Source organism: Microcebus murinus, chromosome 2 (assembly GCF_040939455.1).
Source record: "Microcebus murinus isolate Inina chromosome 2, M.murinus_Inina_mat1.0, whole genome shotgun sequence".
NCBI lineage: Eukaryota > Metazoa > Chordata > Mammalia > Primates > Cheirogaleidae > Microcebus > Microcebus murinus.
The window spans coordinates 88314946-88341652 of NC_134105.1; the positions used below are offsets into that span (position 1 = coordinate 88314946).

The 26707-nt window shown below is 38.4% G+C and overlaps 1 protein-coding gene across 1 annotated transcript; it reads right to left on the reverse strand.

The window, feature by feature from the left end:
• Positions 1 to 218: 218 nt before the first annotated feature.
• Positions 219 to 26707, reverse strand: PSMA5 (proteasome 20S subunit alpha 5). Its single transcript, XM_075999942.1, has 9 exons — positions 26543 to 26707; positions 22044 to 22110; positions 14084 to 14210; positions 11780 to 11847; positions 10742 to 10849; positions 10545 to 10603; positions 9857 to 9959; positions 8398 to 8484; positions 219 to 454 (listed from the first exon to the last, which is right to left on the reverse strand). The coding sequence occupies exons 1-9, from the start codon at positions 26569 to 26571 to the stop codon at positions 377 to 379; spliced, it is 726 nt and encodes a 241-aa protein (XP_075856057.1). The 5' UTR covers positions 26572 to 26707; the 3' UTR covers positions 219 to 376.

The following is a 26707-nucleotide window of genomic DNA, read 5'->3' on the forward strand; positions in this document are numbered from 1 at the left end:
TTAATTGGCCAACTAATATATCTAAAATTAGCCGGGCATGGTGGTGCATGCCTGTAGTCCCAGCTACTCGGGGGGCTGAGGCAGAAGGATTACTTGAGCCCAGGAGTTTGAGGTTGCTGTGAGCTAGGCTGACGCCACGGCACTCACTAAGCCTGGGCAACAAGTGAGACCCTGTCTCAAAAAAAAAAAAAAAAAGAGAACAGACATCTATTAACAAATATTTTAAAATTTTCTTTATTTCAGAACTGCCTTTATATGTACAGACATCATAAAAAATGCACATACAATTTTCCAAGAAACGGGGACTGGAAGTAAAATTTACAGGCAATTAAGAGAACTGAAATCGTCCCAGAGAAGTTCTGAGGATCACACTTCCTTAAATGTCCTTGATAACCTCTTCAAGTTCTTCCTTTGTGAACATGTGGAAATTCTGGCCAGGCTGTACTGTGGCTAGCTGGAAAGAAAGCAGAGAAGGGTTAATAAGCTGGGCTCAATTACCCTGCTGATGGCCCTAGCACAGTCAGGAGAGGCTATGCTGGTGATGCAGCTGTTCCTTAGAAACTAAGGGATCTGCTGTCCCAAGGATACCCTTTCCAGGCAGTAGGCTCCTAAAATAGCTCTCTGGCTCTAAAATAAAAATGCTTATTGATCAAATTTTCTATTTGAAGTTTACTCACCACTAATAGTTAACCAAATGCATGGCATCATTGTTACTTTTTTTTTTTTTTCGGCATATTATGGGGGTACAGATTTTAAGGTTTCAATAAATGCCCATTTCCCCCCCTCCCCCCACAAGTCTGAGTCTCCAGCATGACCATCCCCCAGATGGTGCACATCTCACTCATTATATATGTATATACCCGCCCCCCTCCCACTGCCCAATACCCTATTACTGCAGTACCTATGTGACCACTTAGGTGCTACTCAGTTAATACCAATTTGCTGGTGAGTATATGTGGTGCTTGTTTTTCCATTCTTGGGAAACTTCACTTAATAGTATGGGTTCCAGCTCTAACCAGGAAAATGTAAAATGTGCTATATCACCATTGTTTCTTAGAGCTGAATAGTACCCCATGGAATACATATACCACATTTTATTAATCCATTCTTGGATTGATGGGCATTTGGGCTGTTTCCACAGCCTTGCAATTATGAATTGTGCTGCTATAAACATTCAAGTGCAGGTGTCTTTTTTGTAGGGTGTCATTGGATCTTTTGGGTAGATGCCCAGCAATGGGATTGCTGGATCAAATGGTAGATTCACTTGTATCGCTTTAAGGTATCTCCATATTGCTTTCCACAGAGGTTGAACTAATTTGCAGTCCCACCAGCAATGTAGGAGTATAGAATTTTTAAATTTCCATCTTGATTTCTTCATTTATGAAGTAATCATTTAGTAGGAGGTTGTTAATTTCCAAGTTTTTGTGTAGAAATGTGAGTTTCTGTTAGGGTTGATTTCTACTTTTATTCCCCTGTGATCTGAGAAGGTACATGGTATGATTTCTATTTTTTTTAATTTCTTGAGATTTACTTTGTGTCCTAGGATATGGTCAATCTTAAAGAATGTCCTGTGAGCTGATAAGAAGAACGTATATTCAGTGGATTTGGGGTAGAATGTCCTGTAGATGTCAGTCAGACCCAGTTGTTCCAAGGTTTTGTTTAAGTCCATTATTTCTTTATTAATTTTCTGTTTGGAGGATCTGTCTTGTGCTGTCAGTGGGGTGTTGAAATCTCTGGTGATTATGGAGTTGCTATTAATCCATTTGCTTAGATCCAGTAAGGTTTGCTTTATGAAACTGGGTGCACCTAAGTTGGGTGCATATATATTTAAAATTGTTATCTCTTCTTGTTGAAGTGTGCCCTTCACCATTATATAATGACCCTCTTTGTCTTTCACTACATTTGTTGGTTTAAAAACTAAATCGTCTGAAATTAGAACTGCCACGCCAGCCCATTGTTACTTCTTGAAGTTACTTTTTAACAAGGATCACATAAGCAGCATCAAATAAGGAGTCAGTACTTTTTCTGTTAAAGAGTTCTTTGGAAATATATTTAAAAGGCACATTTACATACTTAAAAGTTGAACTTGGGTGTGTGACCTCAGGTTACTCGACCACTGTGTCTTATTCCCTCATCTGTGAAATGAGGATAATAATACCTAACTCATAGAGTAGTTGTAAGGATTAAATGTTAATATATGTAAAGTGCTTAGAAGAATACTTAGAACATAATGCACCAAATAATTGCTAACTATCACTGTTAGGTACTTTCTCTAAAATTGTCCATGTAGCAACTTTAAAAAGTTTGTTTTGTCTTTTTAAAAGGACTGGACATGAAAAGATTCCATTAATATTGGCATAGGAAATCAGCTATGATTTAAGATATCGGTAATAACCAGCAGTCCAGATTATAATCTTTTATGTGATAAAAAGTAGGGTCTGAAGATGGTTAATTTCAAATTTAACTAAAACTACTAGGTTTTCCATCATCTCTGCTGATCACATAGTTCCACATTTGGGGGCAATATAAAGGAATAGGTGCCACTTCACATTTGCCTCAAAAGCTTTGTGCTTAATTTAAATGTCATTTCTTCATTCATATATACATATATATATGTATATATATATATATAAGAAATATATAATATATATTTATCATTATTTTGTAGAGAGAGGGTCTCACATCTCACTCTGTCACCCAGGCTAAAGTGCAATGGTACAATCAAAGCTCACTGAAGCCTTGAACTCCTGAACTCAAAGTCATCTCCCACCTCCACCTCTCAAGTAGCTGGGACCATAGGGGGGAACCACCACACCCAGCTAATTTTTTTATTTTTTGTAGAGACAGGGTCTCACCATGTTGTTCAGGCTGGTCTCAAACTCTTGGCCTCAAATAATCTTCCTGCTTCAGCCTCCCAAAGTGCTATGATTACAGGAGTGAGCCACCATGCCCAGCCTTTTAATTTTAAAATTAAACACAGTAGGGCATTTTAAAAGTAATATTCATTACTGACATTTAATATAATTTGAAAGTTGCCAGACAGAATTAACATAATCCAGTTATATGGTGTTTATTATTTTCTGCCTCATCTATAAGTAAAATTCAGAAAAAGATTGCTGCACATGTTAAGACATCTGATGATGTTGTCTGAAAAGAGACTAAATAAAAACGTGCTCCTCTCAAAGCCTGCAGTCTCCTCTAGATTCTCCCAAGAGACAGATCCAATTACATGAAATGTCAGAAGACTCCCAAATATATTTGCAAAATATATGTATACAATTAACTTATGTCCATGTAGGCCATGAGTTCTATTCCAAGGATATTTAAAAATATAAATGTGATGAATGCTTCTCTTAAGGTCTAATATCTTGGCCAGGCGCAGTGGCTCACGCCTGTAATCCTAGCACTCTGGGAGGCCGAGGTGGGTGGATTGCTCAAGGTCAGGAGTTCGAAACCAGCCTGAGCAAGAGCGAGACCCCGTCTCTACTATAAATAGAAAGAAATTAATTGGCCAACTAATATATAGAGAAAAAATTAGCCGGGCATGGTGGTGCACGCCTGTAGTCCCACCTACTCGGGAGGCGGAGGCAGAAGGATTGTTTGAACCCAGGAGTTTGAGGTTGCTATGAGCTAGGTTGACGCCACAGCACTCACTCTAGCCTAGGCAACAAAGTGAGACTCTGTCTCAAAAAAAAAAAAAGGTCGAATATCTTTACTTGAAGATCAATGATAAGAGGACAGATAGATAAAACGTCAGGATTTGAACAAAGTACTGCATTCAGGAAGTTACTCATCACCAGATGAGTAAAAATAATCCCTTACATTTGCATAATGATAAATGTATTTACATAATGAATATGAAATATACTTTTCTATTTCTTATCTCACTTTACTTTCAAAAACCCTCTGTGAGGCAGGTAGAACAGACATTTTCTGTCATGTTCCATCAGTAATAATTACTAAGCACCTATGTACTAGTTACAGCTGTATTACAGATTAAGGACCCAAAGATGAGGAGAGTGTGTCTTATTTACTGAGGGCTCTAGATGCCAAATGCTTTCAGTGTCAGCTAACTGTTATAATAGAGCTAAGCATATGTAAAATAATGATCTGGGGGATTCCAGGAAGGCTTCAAGGAGAAGCAACCTTTGAGTCGTACATTAAAGCATGGCAAGAATGGGTCAGACAGTCAAGGGGGGGACAGGCAGACTGAATGTGCAACTGCATAGAAACATGAAACAACATGATGTATTTGTAAAACTGAAAGAAAATTTTGTATGGCTAAAGCAGAGGTGGTACATGGGATATGAGATAAAATGGAGAGGGGGGGGGGTCAGAGCTCAGAGAGAGAGAGTATATTAAAGTGGTTAAAAGTACAAGACCTAAAATCAGACCTGGATTCAAATCCTGACTTCACCATGTACCAGTTCTGTTATTTTGGGCAAGGTCCTACCCTCTCAAAGCTGCAATTTGCTCCTCTGTAAATGGAAACAGGAATATCTATCCTATCCTAGAGTTATGTGAGGATTAAAAGAAATTACTGCATGCAAAATGCCTAACAGATGAAACATATCACTTAAGAAATAGTGAATTACCATGCCATGAAAAGAAGTTTGGAATTTATCTCATAGACAGTAGGAGTCAGAAAAGATGTTTTAAGTGGAGAACAGTTAAGATTAGGTATGCATTAGAAAATCCACTCAAATAGCATAATAAGGAAAAAATGGACTGAAGTGGAGGAGGGCAAGGCTGGAAGCAGGAAGAATAGGAGACCTCTGAAGACAAACAAGATAGGAGAAAAATGAGGATCTGAACAAAAGGCTCTGGAAGTAGAGATGGAGAAGCGGCACTGACCTGAGAGTTATTTAAAAGGGGGCAAAGGTACAATTTAGTAAAGGAAAAGGGAAGTCAAAGTCTTCCAGGCTTCTGATATGAATGACAAGTACACCAGGGGTGACATCAAGCAGAATTAGAAATATCAGAAGAGGAAATGGTTTTCAGGAATGATGATTTTAATTTTAGAATTATCAAATTCTAGGAGAATGCTTCAGAAAGGTCAAATAATAATTCCAAACAGTGACCATGAAATCTGACAAACAGGAGTTATCTTAGCAAGGAGCTGTCTCATGAAAATAAAAACAGCAGAAATAAATGATAGTGATTGAGAAATAAATGATAGGTGAAGCAGTGAAGATACTGAATACAGATTCTGCTTGGAATAGACTTAGCAATAAAGGTTAAAAAATAGGATGGATAAATAGCACTCAGCAATAAAATGTAACATAAATGATATATACAACATGGATGAATCTCAAAATCATTATGCTGGGTGAAAGCCAGACACAAGAGTACACATGGTGGAACTCCATTTATATGAAATTCTAGAACACAAATCTATAGTGACAAAAGATCAGTGGTGGGGGAAGTGACTACAAGGGGGTGTGGGGGAACTTTTTCAGATGATGGAAATGTTCTATATCTTGATTGTGGTAGCAATACAGTGGTTACACATTTGTCAAAATTCACCAACCTGTATACTTTAAATAGGTGCATTTTACTGTATGTAAATTATACCTCAACAAAAAAGATGGGTAGAACACTAGGTAGAGAATGTTAATAAAGATGGCTTTGCTTTTTTTTTTAAAGAAAGATGTAAGGCCGGGCGCGGTGGCTCATGCCTGTAATCCTAACACTCTGGGAGACCAAGGCAGGTGGATTGTTTGAGCTCAGCAGTTCAAGACCAGCTTGAGCAAGAGCGAGACCCCATCTCTACTAAAAAAAATAGAAAGAAATTAGCTGGACAACTACAAATATATAAAAAAAATTAGCTGGGCATGGTGGTGCATGCCTGTAGTCCCGGCTACTCGGGAGGCTGAGGCAGAAGGATTGCTTGAGCCCAGGAGTTTGAGGTTGCTGTGAGCTAGGCTGATGCCACGACACTCTAGCCTAGGCAACAGAGTGAGACTCTGTCTCAAAAAAAAAAAAAAGATGTAACTTGTATATTTTCCTTTTCTTAGGGGAAGTGGCTCGTAGCAAGTCTGGAGAATGGAGAATGGAAGGGTAAAAGATGGAACAAGGACTTAAAGGAGATGGAGAAGGAAGTACTTAGAGCAGTGGCTCCCAAATGCCTGTCCTTCTTAGACTGACCATCAGAATTACCCAAGTAGCTTTCACATATAGATTTCTGGGCCCTATTTGCAAAGACTCTTATTGACAGACGGGTTTAAAAGCCATGTGATAGAGCACTGGTAGAGCAGTTAGTCTTAGACACCCCTTTTAAGAGACACGATCCTGCTCTGTCACCAGGCTAGAGTGCAGTGGCACGATCATAGTTCACTGCAGTCTCAAACTCCTGCACTTAAGGGATCCTCCAGTCTCAGCCTCCTGAGTAGATGACATTACAGGCATGAACCACCGCACTCAGCACCCCTTTTTTAACATGAAGAAAACTGTAGTCGCAGGGGTTAATGTGGTTAATGTTAGCGCCTGGATGAGACATACCTGATGGTCTTTTCAAAGTAATACCGTAGTGGCACTAAAACTGAATGAACTGAAAAATAACTGCATTTTCAGTTGAATCAAACAGGTTGTAGAGCCTTCATTGTCAAATCAACAGAGCCACAGTGAATTCCTCTGAGGTGGCAAAGAGATAGTAGAAATGCCAAGAAACTGTCTCATGCCAAGAATGCCAAGAAACAGTACCAAAGAAAATAAAGTACTAGAAAGGTACTGAAAAAATCCCTCCTAAAGGTCAAGATGGGAGTATTATTGCATGTGTTTTACCTCATCTTCACAGAGATTGGCAAGAAGAGGAAGTATTTTCAAATCTGTATTAAGAAGGTAAAAAATACCATATTTATGAAGTAACTTTTTCCACTGAGGAACCATGTTAAACGCCCCTCTCTCCATTAGTGCTCAAGGAGCAAGCCAACCACCTCCCACTATCCTTATTTCAACTCCTCTTCTCAGATCCTCCTACCACTCCTAAGGCCAGCCTCCTATTTTAGTATCTAGTTTTGCCCCTTTCACAGCAGCCTATGAAACCTGGCTCTACTAATAAGCCATTCACCAACAACACTCTCCATTATGTCCTTAACTAGTCAATCCCCTATCAGGGATTAATCCAAACGTCCATTTTCTCATGAGCATAACTGACAAATATCCTGGTGAGTGCTGATTGGTGTATAATTTATAATTATAGCCTCAGCTGGCCTTTCAAACTTTTTAATTGAAATATATACATATATACTGCATCTCCAAGGGTAATCTCTATCCTGACTTTTTAGAACAATTCTCTTTGTTATTCTAGCCTCAGCTAGTATTTTAATGTGGCCCAGCAATCCTTTTACTCATCCCTGTCTTCTCTTTTCCCTATCCATAATGACCTTCCCAAATATTTCCCATTCTCCTTAATTTCACTGTTTCATTCACTCACCCTCAGCAGATGACCTAACAATTACCAGAGAAACATAAGACATCTCTCCCAATTTATCTCCTAACCTACCTATCTTTACCCATCATTACTTCCTTTTCTCCTGTCTCTTAGCATTCTAAATAAGGGCATTCAGAATCTGGTCCATGCCTCTCCAGTCTCACCTGTTGCCACCTCCCCTATCTTAGGTACATCCCACACCCTAGCAGTCAGACAAAATCCTCAAAGTTTCCTTTTATGCATAGTTATTTTCACATCTTTGAGCCTTTGCACATACTGGTCCCTCTTCCTGAAATACCTTTCTGCTCCCTTCTCCAGACATCACCTCTTCCAGGAAGCTTTCCTAATGTCCTAGTCAAAATTTTGTGCTCTCATGGCAATTTGTTCTTACTGCTATTATTAATATAAAGCATATCCTAAGCTCTTGTATGTGTTATGTCCCCTGCATTATACAGTATACTACTTGAATACAGATTGGATTTTTCGGTGTCTATATCCCTATATCAAGCTATCTGCCATGTAATGGTTACTCAATGCTGAGTGAATTTTACTTTTTAAAACCAACTCCTTCATTTGTACCACAGCTTTCCTCTTCTAGAACTTTTCCATCACTATCCTAACCTGTCCTTTTCTTTTCTTTTAATGTTTTTCTATCCACTTGTATTTTCAAGACTTTCCCCATCCTTAAGAAGACACAAATCCTTTTCTTTAATGCTATCTTTTGGCTAATCAAACCTCTTGAGAAAACATATTCTTGTTTTCTACACTTGATCACCTCCCTTTCACTCTTAACTCATTGAATTCTGGCTTCTGCCATCACGACTTTACTAAAGCTGTTTATTATTCAAAAATTACCAATAATTTCTTAAAAATGAACATACAAAAATGTGATTTTCTTGATCTATTCAATCCTCAGCAATGGGAGTTATGATATCTGAATAAAAAACAATGAAACAGAAAAATACCTCTATGTTAGTTGCATTCAGCTTCTCCTCCATTACTTGTTTAAGGATGATGAGTGAAGACTTGATGGCTTCTTTTAGAGTCATAGACTTGAAACAAAGATGAGTGAGAAGATAAGCCATTAATTATACATAATCCCTCCTTCCAACAGAGATTTCAACCCTTTATCTCAATGAAAAAATGATTTAGTAAATATTAATATATCAAACATCTTAATTAGTACAGTGTATTACAAGTATCTCCAAGACTCAAGTAAATGGTAAATAAGTAGAGTACACTTCCTCAGAGGGGGAAAAAAAGCCTTATTTTGAGCCACACACAACAAAGTCACCAACTTTTTTTTACTAAAAGATCTTTAAAGAAGAGGAAAGGGCTACACTTCTCTAGTGTATATTTGAATTCCTCTTTTAATTTAGAAGATAAGATGATACTGGTGATACCCCATTAATAATAATGCCAAATGATCTATAAAGGCAGCCCAATTGTTTAGAAAGTCATTCTTTTTTTTTTTTTTCTTAAGAAACGGGGTCTTGCTATGTTACCCAGGCTGGTCTTGAACTCCTGTGCTCAAGTGATCTTCTTGCCTCAGCTTGCCATAGCACTAGGATTATAGGTGTGAGCCACTGTGCCCGGCCAAAAATTCACTCTTTTTTTTTTAAACCCATTTCTATCACCTATTACAATTTCCTCCACATGTAAAATCAATACTATCAGGAGTTAATGTGAGCAGGCATCTCTATATGAACCATTCAAATGATAAATATAGCAGCCTTCAATCATGCCAATGAATTACCCAAAACCAAATCTTCCCATCCCACAAAGAAAGTACCAAATGCCTACTTGGTTCAAGAGCTAAACTACAAAGTATAAACTGCTAAGTAAAGCTATGAGGATAGAGGATAAATGTATTGTGGTACATCAATACCATGGTATACTACTCAGCAATAAAAGTGAACTATTGGTACAACATGAATGGATCTCAAAAACAATATGTTAAAAACAAAAAAAAATACAAATTGTATAATTCCATTTATAAAAAAGCAAAAGAGGGGGGAAGGGGCGGGTATATACATACATAATGAGTGAGATGTGTACCATCTGGGGGATGGTCATGCTGGAAACTCAGACTTGTGGGGGGAGGGGAGGAAATGGGCATTTATTGAAACCTTAAAATCTGTACCCTCACAATATGCTGAAATAAAGAAAAAAAGCAAAAGAACAGACAAAACTAATGTATAGTGGTAAAAATGGTGGCAAAGGAGCGGGAGAGGTTGACTGGAATGTGGATGAGCATTTTTTGGAGGGTGATGGAAAGGTTCTGTATCTTGTTGTGGTTCAAAGGGTACATATAATTGCCAAAACTCACAGAATTGAACTCTTTAAGGTCTGTACATTTTATTATATGTAAATTATACCTTGATTTTTAAAATAATAATAAAAGTTGTGAAAATGCTTAATTACCTTGTGGTAAACTTCCTGCAGGGAGCTCTGGGCACCTTCTGAAGCAGAGCCAATTGCTCGAGCATCACACTGTACAAAGGTCCCAGAAGGGTCCATATGAAATCTGTAAAAACCCCCCAAAAGAAGAGGATTAAAATGTTTAAGAGTGGTAGCACTTTAAGTAACAAACATCTCACTAAAGAAAACTATAAATGCTTGGCCCCACAATCAGGAAACACCACTAAAATACTGAGGCACAGATCCAAAAGATATTCTATCTGGAGAAACCAGACATTTTAAAAAGTGTTTAAGAAAATTAGTAATTTCCTCAGGGATTAAGAAGAAAAGCATAGTGTACATAAATACAGCACTTGTGTATGCCTATCTTAGTAATATTTTGAGGATAAGGATCAGATCAACAATAGAGAGCAAAGCTCTAAAACATACTGTACCTATAGTAGCAAACTTATTTCTAATTCTTTCTAGAATTAGCACTGATTCCAATAGAAGAGTTCTTTATGGAATCCCCAAATTTGTTTGTATAAACAGCATAGAATCACTGAATTTTAGAGTTAGAAGCCTTTCTTTTTTTACAACTCTACAATAATCTTCTCAATTGATTTAAACTACCAATCCTTACCCCAAATTAAAATAACCCCACCACCAACAACAACAAAAGCAGGGAAAAACCCTGCAAAGTGGTACTTACAGCTGGGGTCCTTTCTCATCAACTCCTCCAAATAACAGTGCTACTCCAAATGGACGAGACTAGAACCAAAAAGAAGTATTAAGATAAGTGGCTGTGAAGTAAGGGAGGTAAGAGGCGCTAGGTAAGTTATGTTCAGAGGACAAATGTCCTGAGTTCCATAGGATGGTAAGAAAACTTGACACAAGCATCACACTCACCATGGCACCTGGATCTGCATCTTCTTCTCCAAACTGCAGAGCCAGATTGGACACAGCCTGGGTCACACTCTCCACTGTCATTGTTTCATTATAGGTGAACCAATGGTTCTAAAAGAAGAGCAAGAATGATACACCTTCTGATAAGAAGGCCTTAAAGCAGCCCACCATCTCATACACACATCCCTTTGAAATGTGGTTGGAAAATGAAAGCTCAAGTATGTTTTTCTTAATTAACACTAGACATTAGTACTTGGGACTGCATGAGAGGAACAGAAATAGCTCTAGAAATAAACATCAAAAAGACTCTAAGCAATGACAGACTAGAGGATTATGCCCTTGAAAAACAGAGTTAACCCCTCAAAGCACCAAGTTTATTCTTTTCACAAAGTAAATGCTGATAGTCAAGTACCACCTTCCTTCAAAGTCTCTATCTTACTCTTTTGGTGTTTAAGTTAAATAACTTATTCTTTCTTAAGTACTGACAGCAAACTTGCAAATAAGTGCAAAAAATTTTACCATGAGATATTTTTTTCTTATTAGTTTCTTACTACTTTCCAGGCAGCAGGTACTGAGTTAAAAAAAAAAAAAAGAAAGAAAGAAAGAAAACAGCATTCCTGACCAGTATTTGTCACCTGGTACAAACCACTACTCACCAGATAAGAGCCGTTACTTGCAAGCCTGGCAGCAAAGGCAGTTGAGGGGAGAATGTCCTTTAACTATGTCCACCTCCTGCCATGGTGCTCCCACAGAAAGTCAGTTAGGAAACAGAATGCAGTGTAATGCATACTTTATATAAGGCAAGTCCAAAAGAAGCAAGAGACTGTCAGCACTATTGACCAGAGCGTCCTTAAAGCTGCAATGGTTGGATGGCTAAACTCTAAGCCCCAGAACGTTATAACTGGGAATTCTACCCAAAATCACTCCCAAGAGCCACATCTCATATTGACAAAGGTACCTACAATATAGCCCAAGAAGTTATATCAAGACTAAATAAGGAACTCAAGCATCATGGTAAAAAGGAGATGATGCCAATTTTACCTGTGTCTCCACTCTGGCTTTATCAATTAAAGTCTTAGCATCAGCAATTAGCCCACTCATGGCACAACCTGCAATGTAAAAGCAACAGTGACCTAGTGGCCAGATCGTTGTAGAACTCTTTCATCCACTCAGGAAATCCTGAAATTCTGGAATGGAACCTTGGCAGCCATTCAGCAATCCCATAGCATTATACCCAATAGGTTAGATGAGAAATGATCTATGCTGAATCCAAGTATAATGATGTTACAAACAAAAAACCATCCATAATGACACAGAAGTCCAGATAATAAGACAGAAGACAGAGAAACACAGCTAACCAAACATGAAATTTCACATATTACATCCCTCAACATGCCTTTAGCACTCTTTGTAGACCATGATACATTTTTGAATTAAACACTAATGTCCCAACCTAAGAAACAGGAAAAAAAAAATTATCTCACTATGGGCTACAGTGGAAGATCTAGAAAAAAAGCAAAAGACTTTTTACCTTCTTGTCTTAAACACAAACCAACTAGTTATATTAAAGAGGAAGTTTCCAAGATTATGGCTATAACTGTTATTTTATATGCCATGATGCAAATCTAAATCTCCAGCCTAGGTTTCTCTCCCAAATTTCAGACTTATATAAAGCCAAATGACCCCCTTGATATATCGACGTGGATATACCACACACTCAACTCATCTTATTTCCCTTCTAGACTTCCATCTTCTTCTTAAGCCCTCACAACCAATCAGGTCCTAACTTCTCTCAATCTCTATCTGATTAACTTGTCTGGCATTAATCCTTCTTCTCTATTCTCTGGCTATTGCCTTAGTTTTCTGGACTATTACAAAAGTTTCTTAACCTCACCACTGCTGTTTGAACTATTACAAAAGTTTCTTAACTGGTCTCCCTGCCTCCAGTTTCAGCCCCATTCAGTCTACCTTTGGCACTGTCATCAGAATGGTCTTTTCTAAAATTCTTGTGTGATCATATTACCTCATTGTTTAAATCCTTTCCCATCAGTGGCTCAAGTTCAAGCTGTTTAACATGGTATTAATAAAAAAAGGACTTCCACTCTCTGACCCCCGACTCATCTCTTGCCACAGTTCACCTCCTAGTCATATTAAACTGCATGTGCCACGGTATTTTATATTTTACACCATAGTTTCAGTCATCTCTATTCCCTCTGACTAGGATGCTCTTCTTGGGATACCCAGACACTTGTTTGCCTGGTAAACACTTCTCTAAGAATTAAACTTAGCTCAAGTATCACCTTCAGGGAATCCTTTTCTGAAAGCCCATCACTGACCCAAGGCAAAACTAATTATTTCCTCCTTTGAACCCCTACTGAGCACATACACCAGGAGTCTTTCTTAATACCTATATCACTTAATTGTGTTTACTCATTTACATGTTTACCATCACAATTAGACTGTATGCTCCTAGAAAACAAGGACTATGTCCTATTCCTCTCTGTATCCCTGGTGTCTAGTGTAATGTCTGGCACATGGTAGGTTCTTAATTTGTTGAATGAAGGGACATTGACCCACCTCCAAAAGACAGGTGACTTGACATAAAGCAGATACAATATTCTAATCTTAAAAGAGTAAACCTCAGTTTCTACTTCTACAAAAGAGATAATATCAAGCTCCCAGAGTCGCCATGGCATTTGGTTCTAATGCCTTCAAGCCATTAATTATTTTACCAATGTTTCACTAATTAGGTTAAGAAAATTTGGATAACCATGCTTTAAATAAATAGAACTACTCACCCTGTAATGCTACAATGATGTCAGAAGCCAAGGCAGGGGAATTATAATAAAGACCAAAAAAGCGGGGGTGGGGGGTGGGGGAGGATGAGGGGCCAAGGAATAAAAATCCAAAAACAGAGGAAAAAGACTGATTTGTTATAAGTCTCTGACGCTTAGTCACTGTGAAGATCCTCGAGACTTCCTCTTTTCTCAATAGATACCCTACCTTCCTACACATGATCCTTTGCTCCTGGTGGCCCCCTACCAGGCCTAACATTAAAACCCAGCCATCATAGTGAGCTGGCCTATGATTCAACCTTTATATATTTCAATAATTATCACATTTGCCAAGTCTAAATCTGAGGGAGAAAGGAACTTCTGGGAGTAGGTTAAACATAAATGAGTTCTGCAACTGTCCTGATCCTAAAGTTATACGTCTGGCCTACTGCCTGGAAAACAATAGCTAACGAGGGGATAGGTGTTTATCTCATGAACCTCCCTTAGAATATCACAGAGGACTTATTAACCCAACTCAGACCCTACTGAACAGCTTTCTTCTACTCCTTACCTATGTGAGCATCAATCTCTACAATTTTCTCAATGCTGCTGGGCTCCATGAGTGGGGAGGTAATTCTCTTCTCCACAGCTAGGCACACTCCCTCTGATGTCTGGATCCCAATGGCCGTAGAACCAAGCTAAAGAGAAACATGTTATGACTACCATGTACAGGTCAAGAACATACTCACCAGATATCTCAGAGTGTATCCTCATAAGATAAAAGCTTTGATTGGCCATATCTAACATGCAGAGAGAACAAGGAACACCCTAATAACATACTGTTCCTGTCAACAGCAATAACATTGATTTATAGAATTTTATACTTCTATAAGAGCAAGTTCAATAAAGTCTTGAAAACATGTGAAAAATCCACTCTCCGAGGCCAATATTTGGGGAAAGGGAAGATTCTAAAAATAGTGGGCAAGAAAGGAAGAAAATGTTTTCTTTTGGACCTGGTCTCTTTTTACCTCTGCTATCTATCTTGGTCTGTCCCAAAAAGTGGTATTTCCCAAACAAGGAAACAAGGGAAGAAAGGGGGGGGGAAGGGAGGGAGGAAGGAAGGAAGTGAAGGGAGGGAAAAGAAGAGGAAGGGAGGGAGAGGAAAGAAAAAGAAACACCTCCCCATGACCACCCACAATATAAAAATATTAATTTAATCATTCAAGATCACTAGAAGTCAACAATATAAATTCATCTCTTCATCTCCATTCCAACATCCCAGTCATCTATCTCTCTATGCCTCAGTTTCCTGCAAAACAAGGACAATATAACAACACCTACATTGAGAAGGATAAACACATTAATACATAAAATGTTTAAAATGGTGTCTACCACATAATACATGAACAAATGTTATTCTTGTTAATGTCCACATTACTTCAATAGCCTCTCCTCATCTTTGGTATCTCTCTCCCAGTGCATCTTTCATGTTATAGCCCAATTTAGCTAATAAAATGCTATTATAATTAATTTCTTCTCTGAAGAACTAATATCTCCCTATATTGCCTATAACAAAATCCAAACAAACTTCCAGAGCCTTCATAACCTGATGCCACTTGTCCCTTCCAACTTTATTACTCGTTATTCTCTAACAAAATTCCTCAGGTATAGCCCAACCTATTTCCTCAAGCCCCTAGCTTTGCACCCCTGCTTGTGCTGTCTTCCCTGGAATATCTCTTTCCTCTGCCTATCCAAATTCCACTCCTTATCCATGAAGCCTTCCATGACTGTGCTCTCTCCTCTGAATTCTCATTATGTTTAGTTATTTCTACAAAGCAATGACTGCCAAGAGTCAGCACTGCAAAGAATTTCATGAATCTTTTGCTTAACATGTCTAGAGACTGAATGATCATATCTCACATGTTATTTTTCAAATGTATAAAGTTGTAACTTTATTTAGAAGTGTTATTAAATGTATACCAGCTTGTTATCATGTATTTTCTTAATCAACAGATACATGCATAACTATAGGAGATGAACTGTTGAAAAAGTTTATGTAAAAAATAAGTCCTAATACTTCTAATTAAAATGCAGACTGAATACATACATTAGCTCCACTCCTTCCTCAGGTCTGTTAACACAAAATTAAAGGGCTTTAAAAAAAACCAGGCATAATTCTACTAAAACAAAGAGACTAGGAGAAGATATAGCAACAAAATTTTAAATCAAGAAAGAAGATGGGTTAATGATAATTTACTTAAGCAGACCTGAGAAATTCAAATCCTAAACCAGCACTAAAGAAGGTCAAGAAACCTGGGCCAGGCATGGTGGTTCATGCCTGTAATCCCAGCACACTGGGAGGCCAAAGTGGGAAGACAGCTTGAGGTCAGGAGTTTGGGACTACCCTGGACAACACAATGAGACCCTGTTTCTACAAAAAATAAATAGATAGATAGATAGATAGATAGATAGATAGATAGATAGATAGATAGATAGATAATTAGCTAGGTGCAGTGGTGCGTGAATGTAGTACCAGCTACTTGGGAAGCTGAGGTGGGAAGATTGCTTGAGTCCAGGAATTCAAGACTGTGCCACTGCACTGCAGCATGGGTGATAGAGTAAGACCATATTTCTTAAGAACAAACAAACAAAAAAGACAACCTGATTTGTATAACAGGACTCTGCAAAAAGAAATGGTAGCAAGGATCTTTGGAAATGGAAATGAAGGAGAAGCTAAAAACTGCAAGGTATTTCAACATCTGCTTAAAAAACAGATTCCTTTCCAGCAGAATAGAGCATGTGGAAAAGAAAAAAAAAAAACCAACATATTCCCTGATCCCTTCCCCTATGCTGTAAAGCAAGATGACTGCCCTCACCCTGACTTCTGCATAAGATTCTGGGTTTAATCTCTGGATAAGATAAAAAATAGGGTCTTTGGATTGGGGGACAGCAAGCATAGTCTAAGGCAAGCATACTATACTGAAAACTAGAGAATTAAGTAAAAATTTACAAACCTAATATTAAAAACCCCAGCCTTCTTTCTCCACTCAGCTCTCAGAAGTCAGCAACTACAAACACCCTCTTGACATGAAATGAGAAGCAGTTTTCTCTAGAGTAGTGGTTTCAAACTTCTTGACCAAAATTCACACTAAGAAACACATTTGATATCATGACCAAAATGTACAGATATAAATACATACCAAATACAAAGTTTCATGAAAAAAATACTTACCAATACTATGGGAAAGGTATTATGATATCTACTGCTCTATTCCATTTAAAAAAGAAATGTTCCTCATGACCACTAACTTGATTTCAATATCCACTAACAGGTCTAGACTTGTAGATTGAAAAACATAGCTCTAAAGAATCTGACCAGATCAAAAGGGAAAAAATTTAAAGAAAAGTTGGAAAAAAATTCTTGAAGAAAAATAAAATATTTTATCCATAAAGCAGGAACAGAATGCTATGTAAAAGGAAAAAACAAGATCTTGAAAATTAAAGTTTCTATAAACTATTGGGAATGGGTTCATAACTAAACTGAGGAAATAAATAAAAAAAGACAAGGAAGGCCGGGCGCAGTGGCTCACGCCTATAATCCTAGCACTCTGGGAGGCCGAGGCGGGTGGATTGCTCGAGGTCAGGAGTTTGAAACCAGCCTGAGCTAGAGTGAGACCCCCGTCTCTACTATAAATAGAAAGAAATTAATTGGCCAACTAATATATATAGAAAAAATTAGCTGGGCATGGTGGCACATGCTTGTAGTCCCAGCTACTTGGGAGGCTGAGGCAGGAGGATTGCTTGAGCCCAGGAGTTTGAGGTTGCTGTGAGCTAGGCTGACACCATGGCACTCACTCTAGCCTGGGCAACAAAGTGAGATTCTGTCTCAAAAAAAAAAAAAGACGACGACGACAAGGGATCAAACACAAGAGGGAGTTAAAGGGAATACCTAGAATGATACTGACAGAAAATTTTAAGTCTATAGCTGTGCAGCAGGCCCAGATAACAACCGGTCCAGACTGGAGTAGGTCAATAAGCTCCAAGATTTCTTTAAGAATCCTTAACAGGATACTTAATGTGCCTGAATGTTTTGAGAGGATACACATAACTTTGAGAGACTTTGGAATGAATTGTTGTTATATAATTTAAAAAACAACATTGTGCAGAAACAAAAAAATAAGCACAGAACACAAAATGGCTAAGCTGTGAATAGCGTTTAGTCATACTAATATAATTGTTGACTAATGATCGAACAAAATTATGATAATATCACATGAACTGCCATGTGAGTTATATTTAACTCAATAGTTTTAAGCCCGAGGCTTCATGAAGCATATGTAACTCACATTCTTTATCTTGGTGTGTGGTGTGTGGTGCACAAGCAACTTACCCTGCCATGCTGTAGCATACGTGTTATGTGATGGGTAGCCCCCTGGGCACCCCTGCAGCTGGTTTGTGAAAATCTTATTTGTTGATGTTCTTTCTTATTGTTACAATTAACATTAACAATTCAATTCTAAAAACATGGACTAAATGAATAGAAGTCAATAACAAACTTTTCACTAAATTGGAAAGGATTGTTTTGTTTTCAAAGTTTTTATCAATTTTTGTAATGAAACACCGTGGCCCCAAGGAAAAAGTTTTTTCTACTGTGGCAGTCAATGTGATATTATATATTGAGAGGAATGCCCTACCCTCACCCCACTAGGCAACTGTGTGTGGCGGGGGTTAGAGACATGGATCAGAAATCTTCATCCTCCATAATGAAAAGTCTATGGATAATGCCTAACAAAAAAGTCTGTGTTCTAGAGAAATAGAGGTGCATGCTTAGAATATTATCAGCTAAAAGAATTTAAACTGTTACCTCTGAAAAGCTGAAAATATTAATAGATGGGACAGTTCCAGGAAATGCTGGTTTTTTTACAAAGTTTATAGAACTATTCTGTCTTTTTTTTTTTTTTTTTTTTTTTTGAGACAGAGTCTCACTTTCTTCTCCAGGCTAGCGTGAGTGGAGTGGCATCAGCATAGCTCACAGCAACCTCAAACTCCTGGGCTCAAACAATCCTACTGCCTCAGGCTCCCGAGTAGCTGGGACTACAGGCATGTGCCACCATGCCCGGCTAATTTTTTTATATATATATCAGTTGGCCAATTAATTTCTATTTATGGTAGAGACGGGGTCTCGCTCTTGCTCAGGCTGGTTTTGAACTCCTGACCTTGAGCAGAGTGCTAGGATTACAGGTATGAGCCACCACGCCTAGCCTGTCTTTTTTTTTTTTTTTTTTTTTGGTAAGAGACAGGGTCTCTGTCACCCAGGCTGGAGTGCGATGGCACAATCATAGCTCACTTTAGCCTTAAACTCCTGGGTTCAAGTAATCCTTCTGCTTCAGCTACCCAAGTAGCTGGAACTACAGGCATGTGCTACTATGCCTGGCTAATTTTTTATTTTTATTTTAATTTTTCTAGAGATGGAATCTCACTATGTTGCCCAGGCTGGTATTGAGCTCCTAACCTCAAGTAATCCTCCTTCCTTGGCCTCCCAAAGTGCTGAGATTACAGATGTATTTTACTTTTTAACTCTAAAACTACATCCATATATACCTTAAAAATTCAATAGTCAGAAACCACTGTCAGAAAATTTACTGAGCACTTAGTTGTTCTCTAATTGTTTTATATATAGTATACTGATCTTGAATCCCCAAATGAACAGGGTGGGACAGAATTCATATTTACTTTTTAATTTTATCTAGAAGAGTGGTTCTCAATGGAGGATGGTTTTGTCCCCTATGGGACACTGACAAAGTATGAAGATAATTTTAGTTGTCACAACTTAAAAAGTGAGTGCTACTGGCATCTAATGGGTAATGGCCAGGAATACTGCTAAATATCCTACAATGCAGAGGAAGCCCCCCACAACAGAGAATTATTTAATCCAAAATGTCAATAGTCCCTGGGAACTATAATTACTATGTGGAGGAAGTGCTCTCATAGCACAAGAATAAATTCTCAGCCTATTCAATATGGCCTCTAACTTAAATAACTTCCTATGTTTCTAATCCAAAAAAAGGGTCAATATTTTGAGACAGGCTGTTTAATAAAATATATCAAAATTCAAGATAATGTTCTTTTTATACTTATATTTCCCTCCAGATATTTCAATATTATAATTCTGCCTAATTTTTTCCCTCCACCCCACTTGGTGGAGATTGGGTAGAAAGAGAAAAGAGAGTGAACTTTTTGAACTAGCTATCCATATATTTCTTTTTTTTTCTGAGACAGAGTCTCACTCTGTTGCCCGAGCTAGAGTGTCGTGGCGTCAGCCTAGCTCACAGCAACCTCAAACTCCTGGGCTCAAGCAATCCTCCTGCCTCAGCCTCCCAAGTAGCTGGGACTACAGGCATGCGCCACCATGCCCAGCTAATTTTTTCTATATATTTTTAGTTGGCCAATTAATTTCTTTCTATTTTTTAGTAGAGACAGGGTCTCACTCTAGCTCAGGCTGGTTTCAAACTCCTGACCTTGAGCAATCCACTCGCCTCGGCCTCCCAGAGTGCTAGGATTACAGGCATGAGCCACCACGCCTAGCCCATATATTTCTTGAATAAAACTCATTAGCATAGTAACCAAGATCTAGATGCTCAATATAACAATTTTGATATTATCACAGACTTCTATTCCCTCTTCCAAGAAACCTACTCCAAAAGCGCTTTCTTCTACCTCTGCTGGCAGTGTCGAACCCATGCCATTCATATGGTACCTCCAAGTGATAATTTCTACCGTCAGCCATTTTTAGTCACTGTCCAGTTCCTTTCATACTACTAAGACTTATAATTATCAAATTGCTTTCTCATTGCCCACTCATAAATTGCCAAGGCAACAAGCAAGTTGTTTCAACTCTGAAGTACCCGAATTTTCACATAAGTGATATCTATTAAGGGCTACACCACTATCTCTAACCTAGCCCAACCTAAGACTACAGAAGTAAGATACCACACCTCAATTACCAGTAGACAATCTGGAAATTACGAGCAATAAGGAGCTTAAAAGCAGGATCCAAAAAACTGAGCATTACTCTTAGCTTGCATGCCTGGACAGAACTCTTGTTTAGCTAAAGTTCAAAATAAATGCTACAGCTTGAAATTCTGATAGTCTAGCATTTGACAGTAACGTATGTTTTCAATACAGGGCAAAGACTGTCAGATATAAAAATAGGCACTTATAGCTGGCCGATCATTTTCTGTCCCACTATCACAATGCTTCCACTTTCACTTCTGTCTTCAACTAATCAGAATCTCTTTTCCCCTTTTGCAGATTCTTATACACCCATTTTCCTTAAGGCACTCTTTCTCCAAGAGGTAACTTAAGAGAGAAACACAACAGATCTCTTCAATTATGTAAGGAACTATATTATGGAAGAGGTTTAAACATTATATGTGGTTCAAGAGCAAAATCTGGGCCAACTGAAGGAAACTTCAGGAAGCTAGGCTTTTGACTCAATACAAGGATAAATTTCCAAAACCACCATGAACTGTTTCACATAGAATGGGCTATCTTGTGAGAAAATATTATCACGAGAACAACATAAATGCAGATTATTGAAAAAGAGTCTGTTTGGGGATAAAGAGGTGATTTAAATAGAGTAAAGAACTGACCTAGATGATCACTGATTCTCAACTCTTGTCTGACATTAGAATAACTGGGGCCTGACACCTGGGCCTTACCCCAGACAACCTAAATCAGAATATCTAGGGTGGGACTTAGACATCTTTTTTGTTTCTTTCTTTTAAGCATTCCCCAGTAATTTCTTTCAACACTAGATTTAAAGATTTTTAGATATCCATGTTTCCTTCATCTTTGTTTTTCTGTCAGGTTCTTCTTAAACATCTATCAACCAAAAAACTATTCGGATAACCCATAACCCAACAAATATAGTTCCCACATGATAACTAACTTTAGGTATAGATAGCTTACTTTCTAGTTTTTGGAATACTGGTTTGAACTACTTGATTTTATGTTACCAGATTAGAGGATACATCTTTTTTTCATTCCCTAAAATTCACAACTTTACCAACAAGAATACAGAGGTGGTCAGTTACAGGATTTTCTCAAGAATATAAAATAATAGAAAATGATGCAAGTGCTAACTTTAGACTTCTATAATCCACTTTATAACCAAGAGGAGTATAAAAACAAACATGTCCCACCCCTACTGAGAAAAAGCTACTTACATAATTATGAAGTAGGAACTGTCTTATGGAAGAGGTTTAAACATTAAAGAAACTACTATGAAGTAGTTACCTGCTCAAGAAGTTTTAAAATAGATGTCAGCTATATGATTGAAATTGTTATAAAAATGATTAATAACTGTAGCTATGTTGACTGACAGGAAAAAAATGGTTAATAGTGGTCGAGTAAAGGGATATGAGAACATTTTCTAGAGGAATAGTTAAAACACATTTACTCCAAATGTTCTGCCAGCAAAGTGTAAGGTTGCCATGAAACTTCAAAAACTATGCTACTTGCTACTATACCTTGATCGCCTCAATGGCATATTCCACTTGAAATAATCTTCCTTCAGGAGAAAAGGTATTCACGCCCCTATAATTTAAAAACAAAATTATTTTTAGAAAAACTAGTCATGTAGACACTGAATTCAAGTTCCTTGACAACTAGGTCAGATGGCTAGAGCATATATATGTTGTCAGTATTCTCTACTTCACCCACTCTGTAGTTATTTGTGTGTGTGTGTGTGTGTGTGTGTGTGTGTGTGTGTGTGTGCGCGCGCGCATATTAACCATTTCTCAAGGGAATGAAACTTACATGTAGAACACTTCTGCCCCACTCCCAGAGTCTTTTCAAACTCAACAAAGGAGAGCAGGTGTCTTTTTTGCTTCAATCCTGAATCAACCTGGATTAATACTGAATCAACTTAGCAAGTCCTTTAGTAAGTTCATGCTCCCAAACTACCAAGTAATTCTCAAGAAAAGGTTCATTTTTCCTTATCCTCTTCCTGTTATGTGCATTTGATGATAATATCTTAATTTTCAGTGAAAGTCAGTGACAGGGACATTTCTCTAGTTATTTGTATGATTTAGTATATTATCTTAATAATAGATTGAGAGTTCCTAAAACCGAACCTGGTTCATTCACTCAATAGATATTTATATCAATTACAAGCCAGACTGCTTTTATACCTAAAACACTTCCCCACCTTTCCTTGCTCCAGTGTGTTGGAAATCCCTATAGAGAAGCGGCACTAATCATGGCCTTAGCTATAAAAGCTTTGAGAGCATACAAATGAACACTTTAAAATATCTGAACAAATAAATGAAAATAGTTATAATCCTTGGTTTATGGAGTCTGGACTTTATAACAGGTAATATGATATACAGTACAGTGTTTTCAAATTTGTTTTATCAAAAACTTTTTTTCATAAGAAATTTTTATATATAACCCCAAAATATAAATAATAATAAAAGCTGACATTTATTGAGCATTTACTATACGCCTGGACTTTAAATGACGTACCTCAATCCTCAAAATGATCCTAAGAAACAGTATTCTAGAGCAAATACTATTTTGCAGATGAAGTTGAGACACAGAGAGGTTAAGTGAGAGGCATAAGTGACAGAGCTGGAATTAGAATTTAGACAATCTGACTATAGAGACCCAACTCTCAACTATTCCACTATATCACCTCTAGGAATTATCTTGGCTAAATCAGAGATGTAGGGAAAATCCTACCATCCCAGCGCCCAGATTTGCTCCTGGGGAATATCCGTCAGGCCATTTAAAATGAAGTTTAGGGCTCTAAGGAACAGTTTAAAAAAATCACTGAAACAAAAGTTTAAAGTCAGAAGACCTGGGATTGAGTTCTAGCCCTACCACTGATAGCTTTAATTCCCTCAACTGAAAAAATATAATACTTGTCCTGCCTCTGTCACAAGACAATTGAGTACTGAATTGCACAGAGTATGAAAGAACTGGCCAGGCATGGTGGCTCACACCTGTAATTCCAGTACTTTGGGAATCTGAGGCAAGAAGATCGCTAAGGCCAAGAATTCACGACCAGTCTGGGCAACAAAGTGAGAATATCCCGTCTCTATTATTAAAAAAGAGAAAGAACTCTGTAAACTGTAAAACACTATGTGATTATAGTACTTTTTCACCCTAGTTTATTATTTATTTATTTATATTTATGTATTTATTTATTTTTGAGACAGAGTCGCACTCTGTTGCCCAGGCTAGAGTGCCGTGGCATCAGCCTAGCTCACAGCAACCTTAAACTCCTGGGCTCAGGCAATCCTCCTGCCTCAGCCTCCCAAGCAGCTGGGACTACAGGCATGCACCACCATGCCCGGCTAATTTTTTCTATATATTTTTAGTTGTCCAACTAATTTCTTTGTATTTTTTTAGTAGAAACAGGGTCTCACTCTTGCTCAGGCTGGTCTCGAACTCCTGACCTCAAATGATCCACCCACCTCAGACTCCCAGAGTGCTAGGATTACAGGTGTGAGCTACCATGCCTGGCCACACCCTAGTCTAGAAACTTCATCCAATGAGGTATTACTGTGTCCTCCCCAATAAGGGGGCTCTATGCGCTTCTCAAACTTTACCATCTCCCTGGGTTATTTCATTTATGACAAGCATGAACTACTTCCAAATCTCTATTACCATATGAACTCTTTCCTAATTAATCTAACTGCCTGCTGAACATTTCCACTTGCATATCCCATTAGTACCAAAACTCAACACTTTCCAATCTGAAATATTATCTCTTTAAATCCAGCCACCCTGCAAAATCAGCTTCATCTGCCATTCCTACTTTCAGTTTTATTTTAAAACACCTCCCATCTGCCAGTTACCCAAGCTAGATAGTTATGAGAAAGCAACTCATTCCTCATCTTCTCCCATATCCAACCATATGCCAAGGCATATCAGTTAATATCAATTCCTCCTCTACTACAGTAGATATGTTACAACATATCACTCTTCCTTCTATTCTCAATGCCCTCATTATCTTTCACATAACTATTACAATAGCCTCCTAACCAGTATTGACTAGCTTTCTTCTAATCCAGGCAAGTAATCTCTATAAAACACAATTATAATTACAAAACTTCTTAAAATGGAAATTAAAGGCATGCAACTACCTACAGAATAAGACCCAAACTCCTTTACTTTGTATTAAAAACCATCCAATATCTAGCCCCTCCCATATGTCCTCTATTCCTGTACATATATCATATGTGCCAGACTGGACTTTTCCCAAACGTGCATTGTGCTTTTCCACTGCCCCAACTTTGGTCATCCTATATTCTCTGACTCAAAATACTGATTGTCACTGTCTTTATTAAAATCCTACTCTTTCTCAAGATTCAGTTTAAATATCAGCTCCTCTGTGAAGTTTTCCATGATCCTCTAATATTGAATGCAATCTCTCATCAAAATTTCCTTAGCATTGATTTGAATTGCTCTAATGACATCAATACATTTCTGATTCATACCACAGCTACTTCTGTAAACAGTTCTTTAAAGACAGTCTCCTACATGAAAGCAAGGAACTTGATTGTGTCCAACGCTGCATGACAACCATGTAGAATACTGCCTTGTACACAGCAAGCACTCCAATACATTAGCTAAGCGAGTAAGAGCTGTGGGAGGCGGAGGCAGGAGGATCACTTGAGCTCAGGAGTTTGAGACCAGCCTGGGCAACACAGCAAGATCCTGTCTCTACAAAAAGATTTTTTTAAAAAAATTAGCTGGGCATTGTAGCACACGCCTGTATTCCCAGCTACTTGGGAGGCTGAGGCAGGCAGATCACTTGAGCCCAAGAGTTTGAGGCTGCTGTGAGCTATGATGATGCCACTGTACTGTAGCTTGCGTAAAAGAGAGCGAGACCCTATCTCAAAAGAAAAGAAAAAAGAAAGGGCTATATTTTAGGCATTGGGAAAATACAAAAATGAGTAACAAAGCAATCAATACATACACTAAGTAAATGATCACAAAATTTAATAAAGCCTTTCTGATAAGGATAATAATTTCCATCGTACACACCCAATTCAGAGTATCTCCCCAAGATGATTCTGTTCAATGCTTTGGAAGCTAAATATTGACTAACAAAGTCATGTTCTAGGATAGTAGGAAAAGATGTCAGTTTTAAGACTTCACATACATCTTCTATGAGTCAGTAAAAAGATGAAAAAGTAGTAATTCCAAATGATAAAACTTTGACAGGGTCAACATATACTTGACAAGAAATGCAGCTTCTCAAGCCACCTAGTACAAAGAAAACGTCTGTCTTTCCTGGCTTTAAAAAACAAATAAAAATAGCTATGTGAAAACTTAAATGATAAAAACAGAAACTGAAAGTAAAAATGTCCGCAGCATAAATATGCACAATTTAGTAATGTTAGCATTTCCAAGTTCTGAAAGTTTAATTTGCTTTAAGCTTTTTTAAAAAGTCGGAAAAACCTAGGTTAAGTGGAATCAGCATGATGAGAAATCGCTTGAAAACCGTTCTAAATTCCCGTTCCTATAAAATCAGACTCCAGACCATATATCTGGGCATAGCTTAGAATGCCTTAGCGCATTTGAAGAAACTATACATCACAGTATGCCCTACTATAGTCTCCAGTTGCATTGTCTTCCAGGCACCACGTTTAACTTCTTTTAAAAGGCAGTCACACTAGGCACCAAAAAAATGAACTGGGGAAAGGTTGACCTCTGGCCTTCTGCAGATTCAAGGTAGGAGTCCCAGCCCCTCAAGCCTTCCTCCCTAGGCACAAACTGGAGCTTCTCGCTTCCGCACCGAGTTAGGACCCAGCGGTGACTCAGCGGTAGGACAAAGTGCGGCCGATGTGCCCAAGTCTAGTTTGGGGAATCACGGCGGGCGCCTAGGGAGAGCAAGAGATCCCCAGGCCCGGCCAGAATTGGGTTCCTGGGGCGCCCCATGACACGGCAGAACCCTGGCCGCGGCGCGGGCCTGCCCACCCAGAATCCCGAACCGCCTTCCCCCCGCCGCACAGACCTGTCGTACTCAGACCGGGTGAGAAACATGGCGAGGGCAGGCGGAGGCGGCAGCGGCTACGCGGGGATTCTGAGGACCAACGCGACCCCACCAGCACCCAAGTCACCCACACCGCCACAGAACCGAGGGCCCTGCTCCCAACTGCGCGTGCGCCCCCGACCTCTT

Bases quoted from the DNA above. Each gene is read 5' to 3' on its own strand.
- PSMA5 (XM_075999942.1), bottom strand. From the start codon at position 26,571: ATGTTTCTCACCCGGTCTGAGTACGACAG. The intron at 11,848-14,083 runs GTAAGGAGTAGA...TTTACATTGCAG, and splicing joins AGAGATTGATGCTCACATAG to GTTGTGCCATGAGTGGGCTA. The intron at 8,485-9,856 runs GTAATTAAGCAT...CTTTGTTTCAAG, and splicing joins TGCAGGAAGTTTACCACAAG to TCTATGACTCTAAAAGAAGC.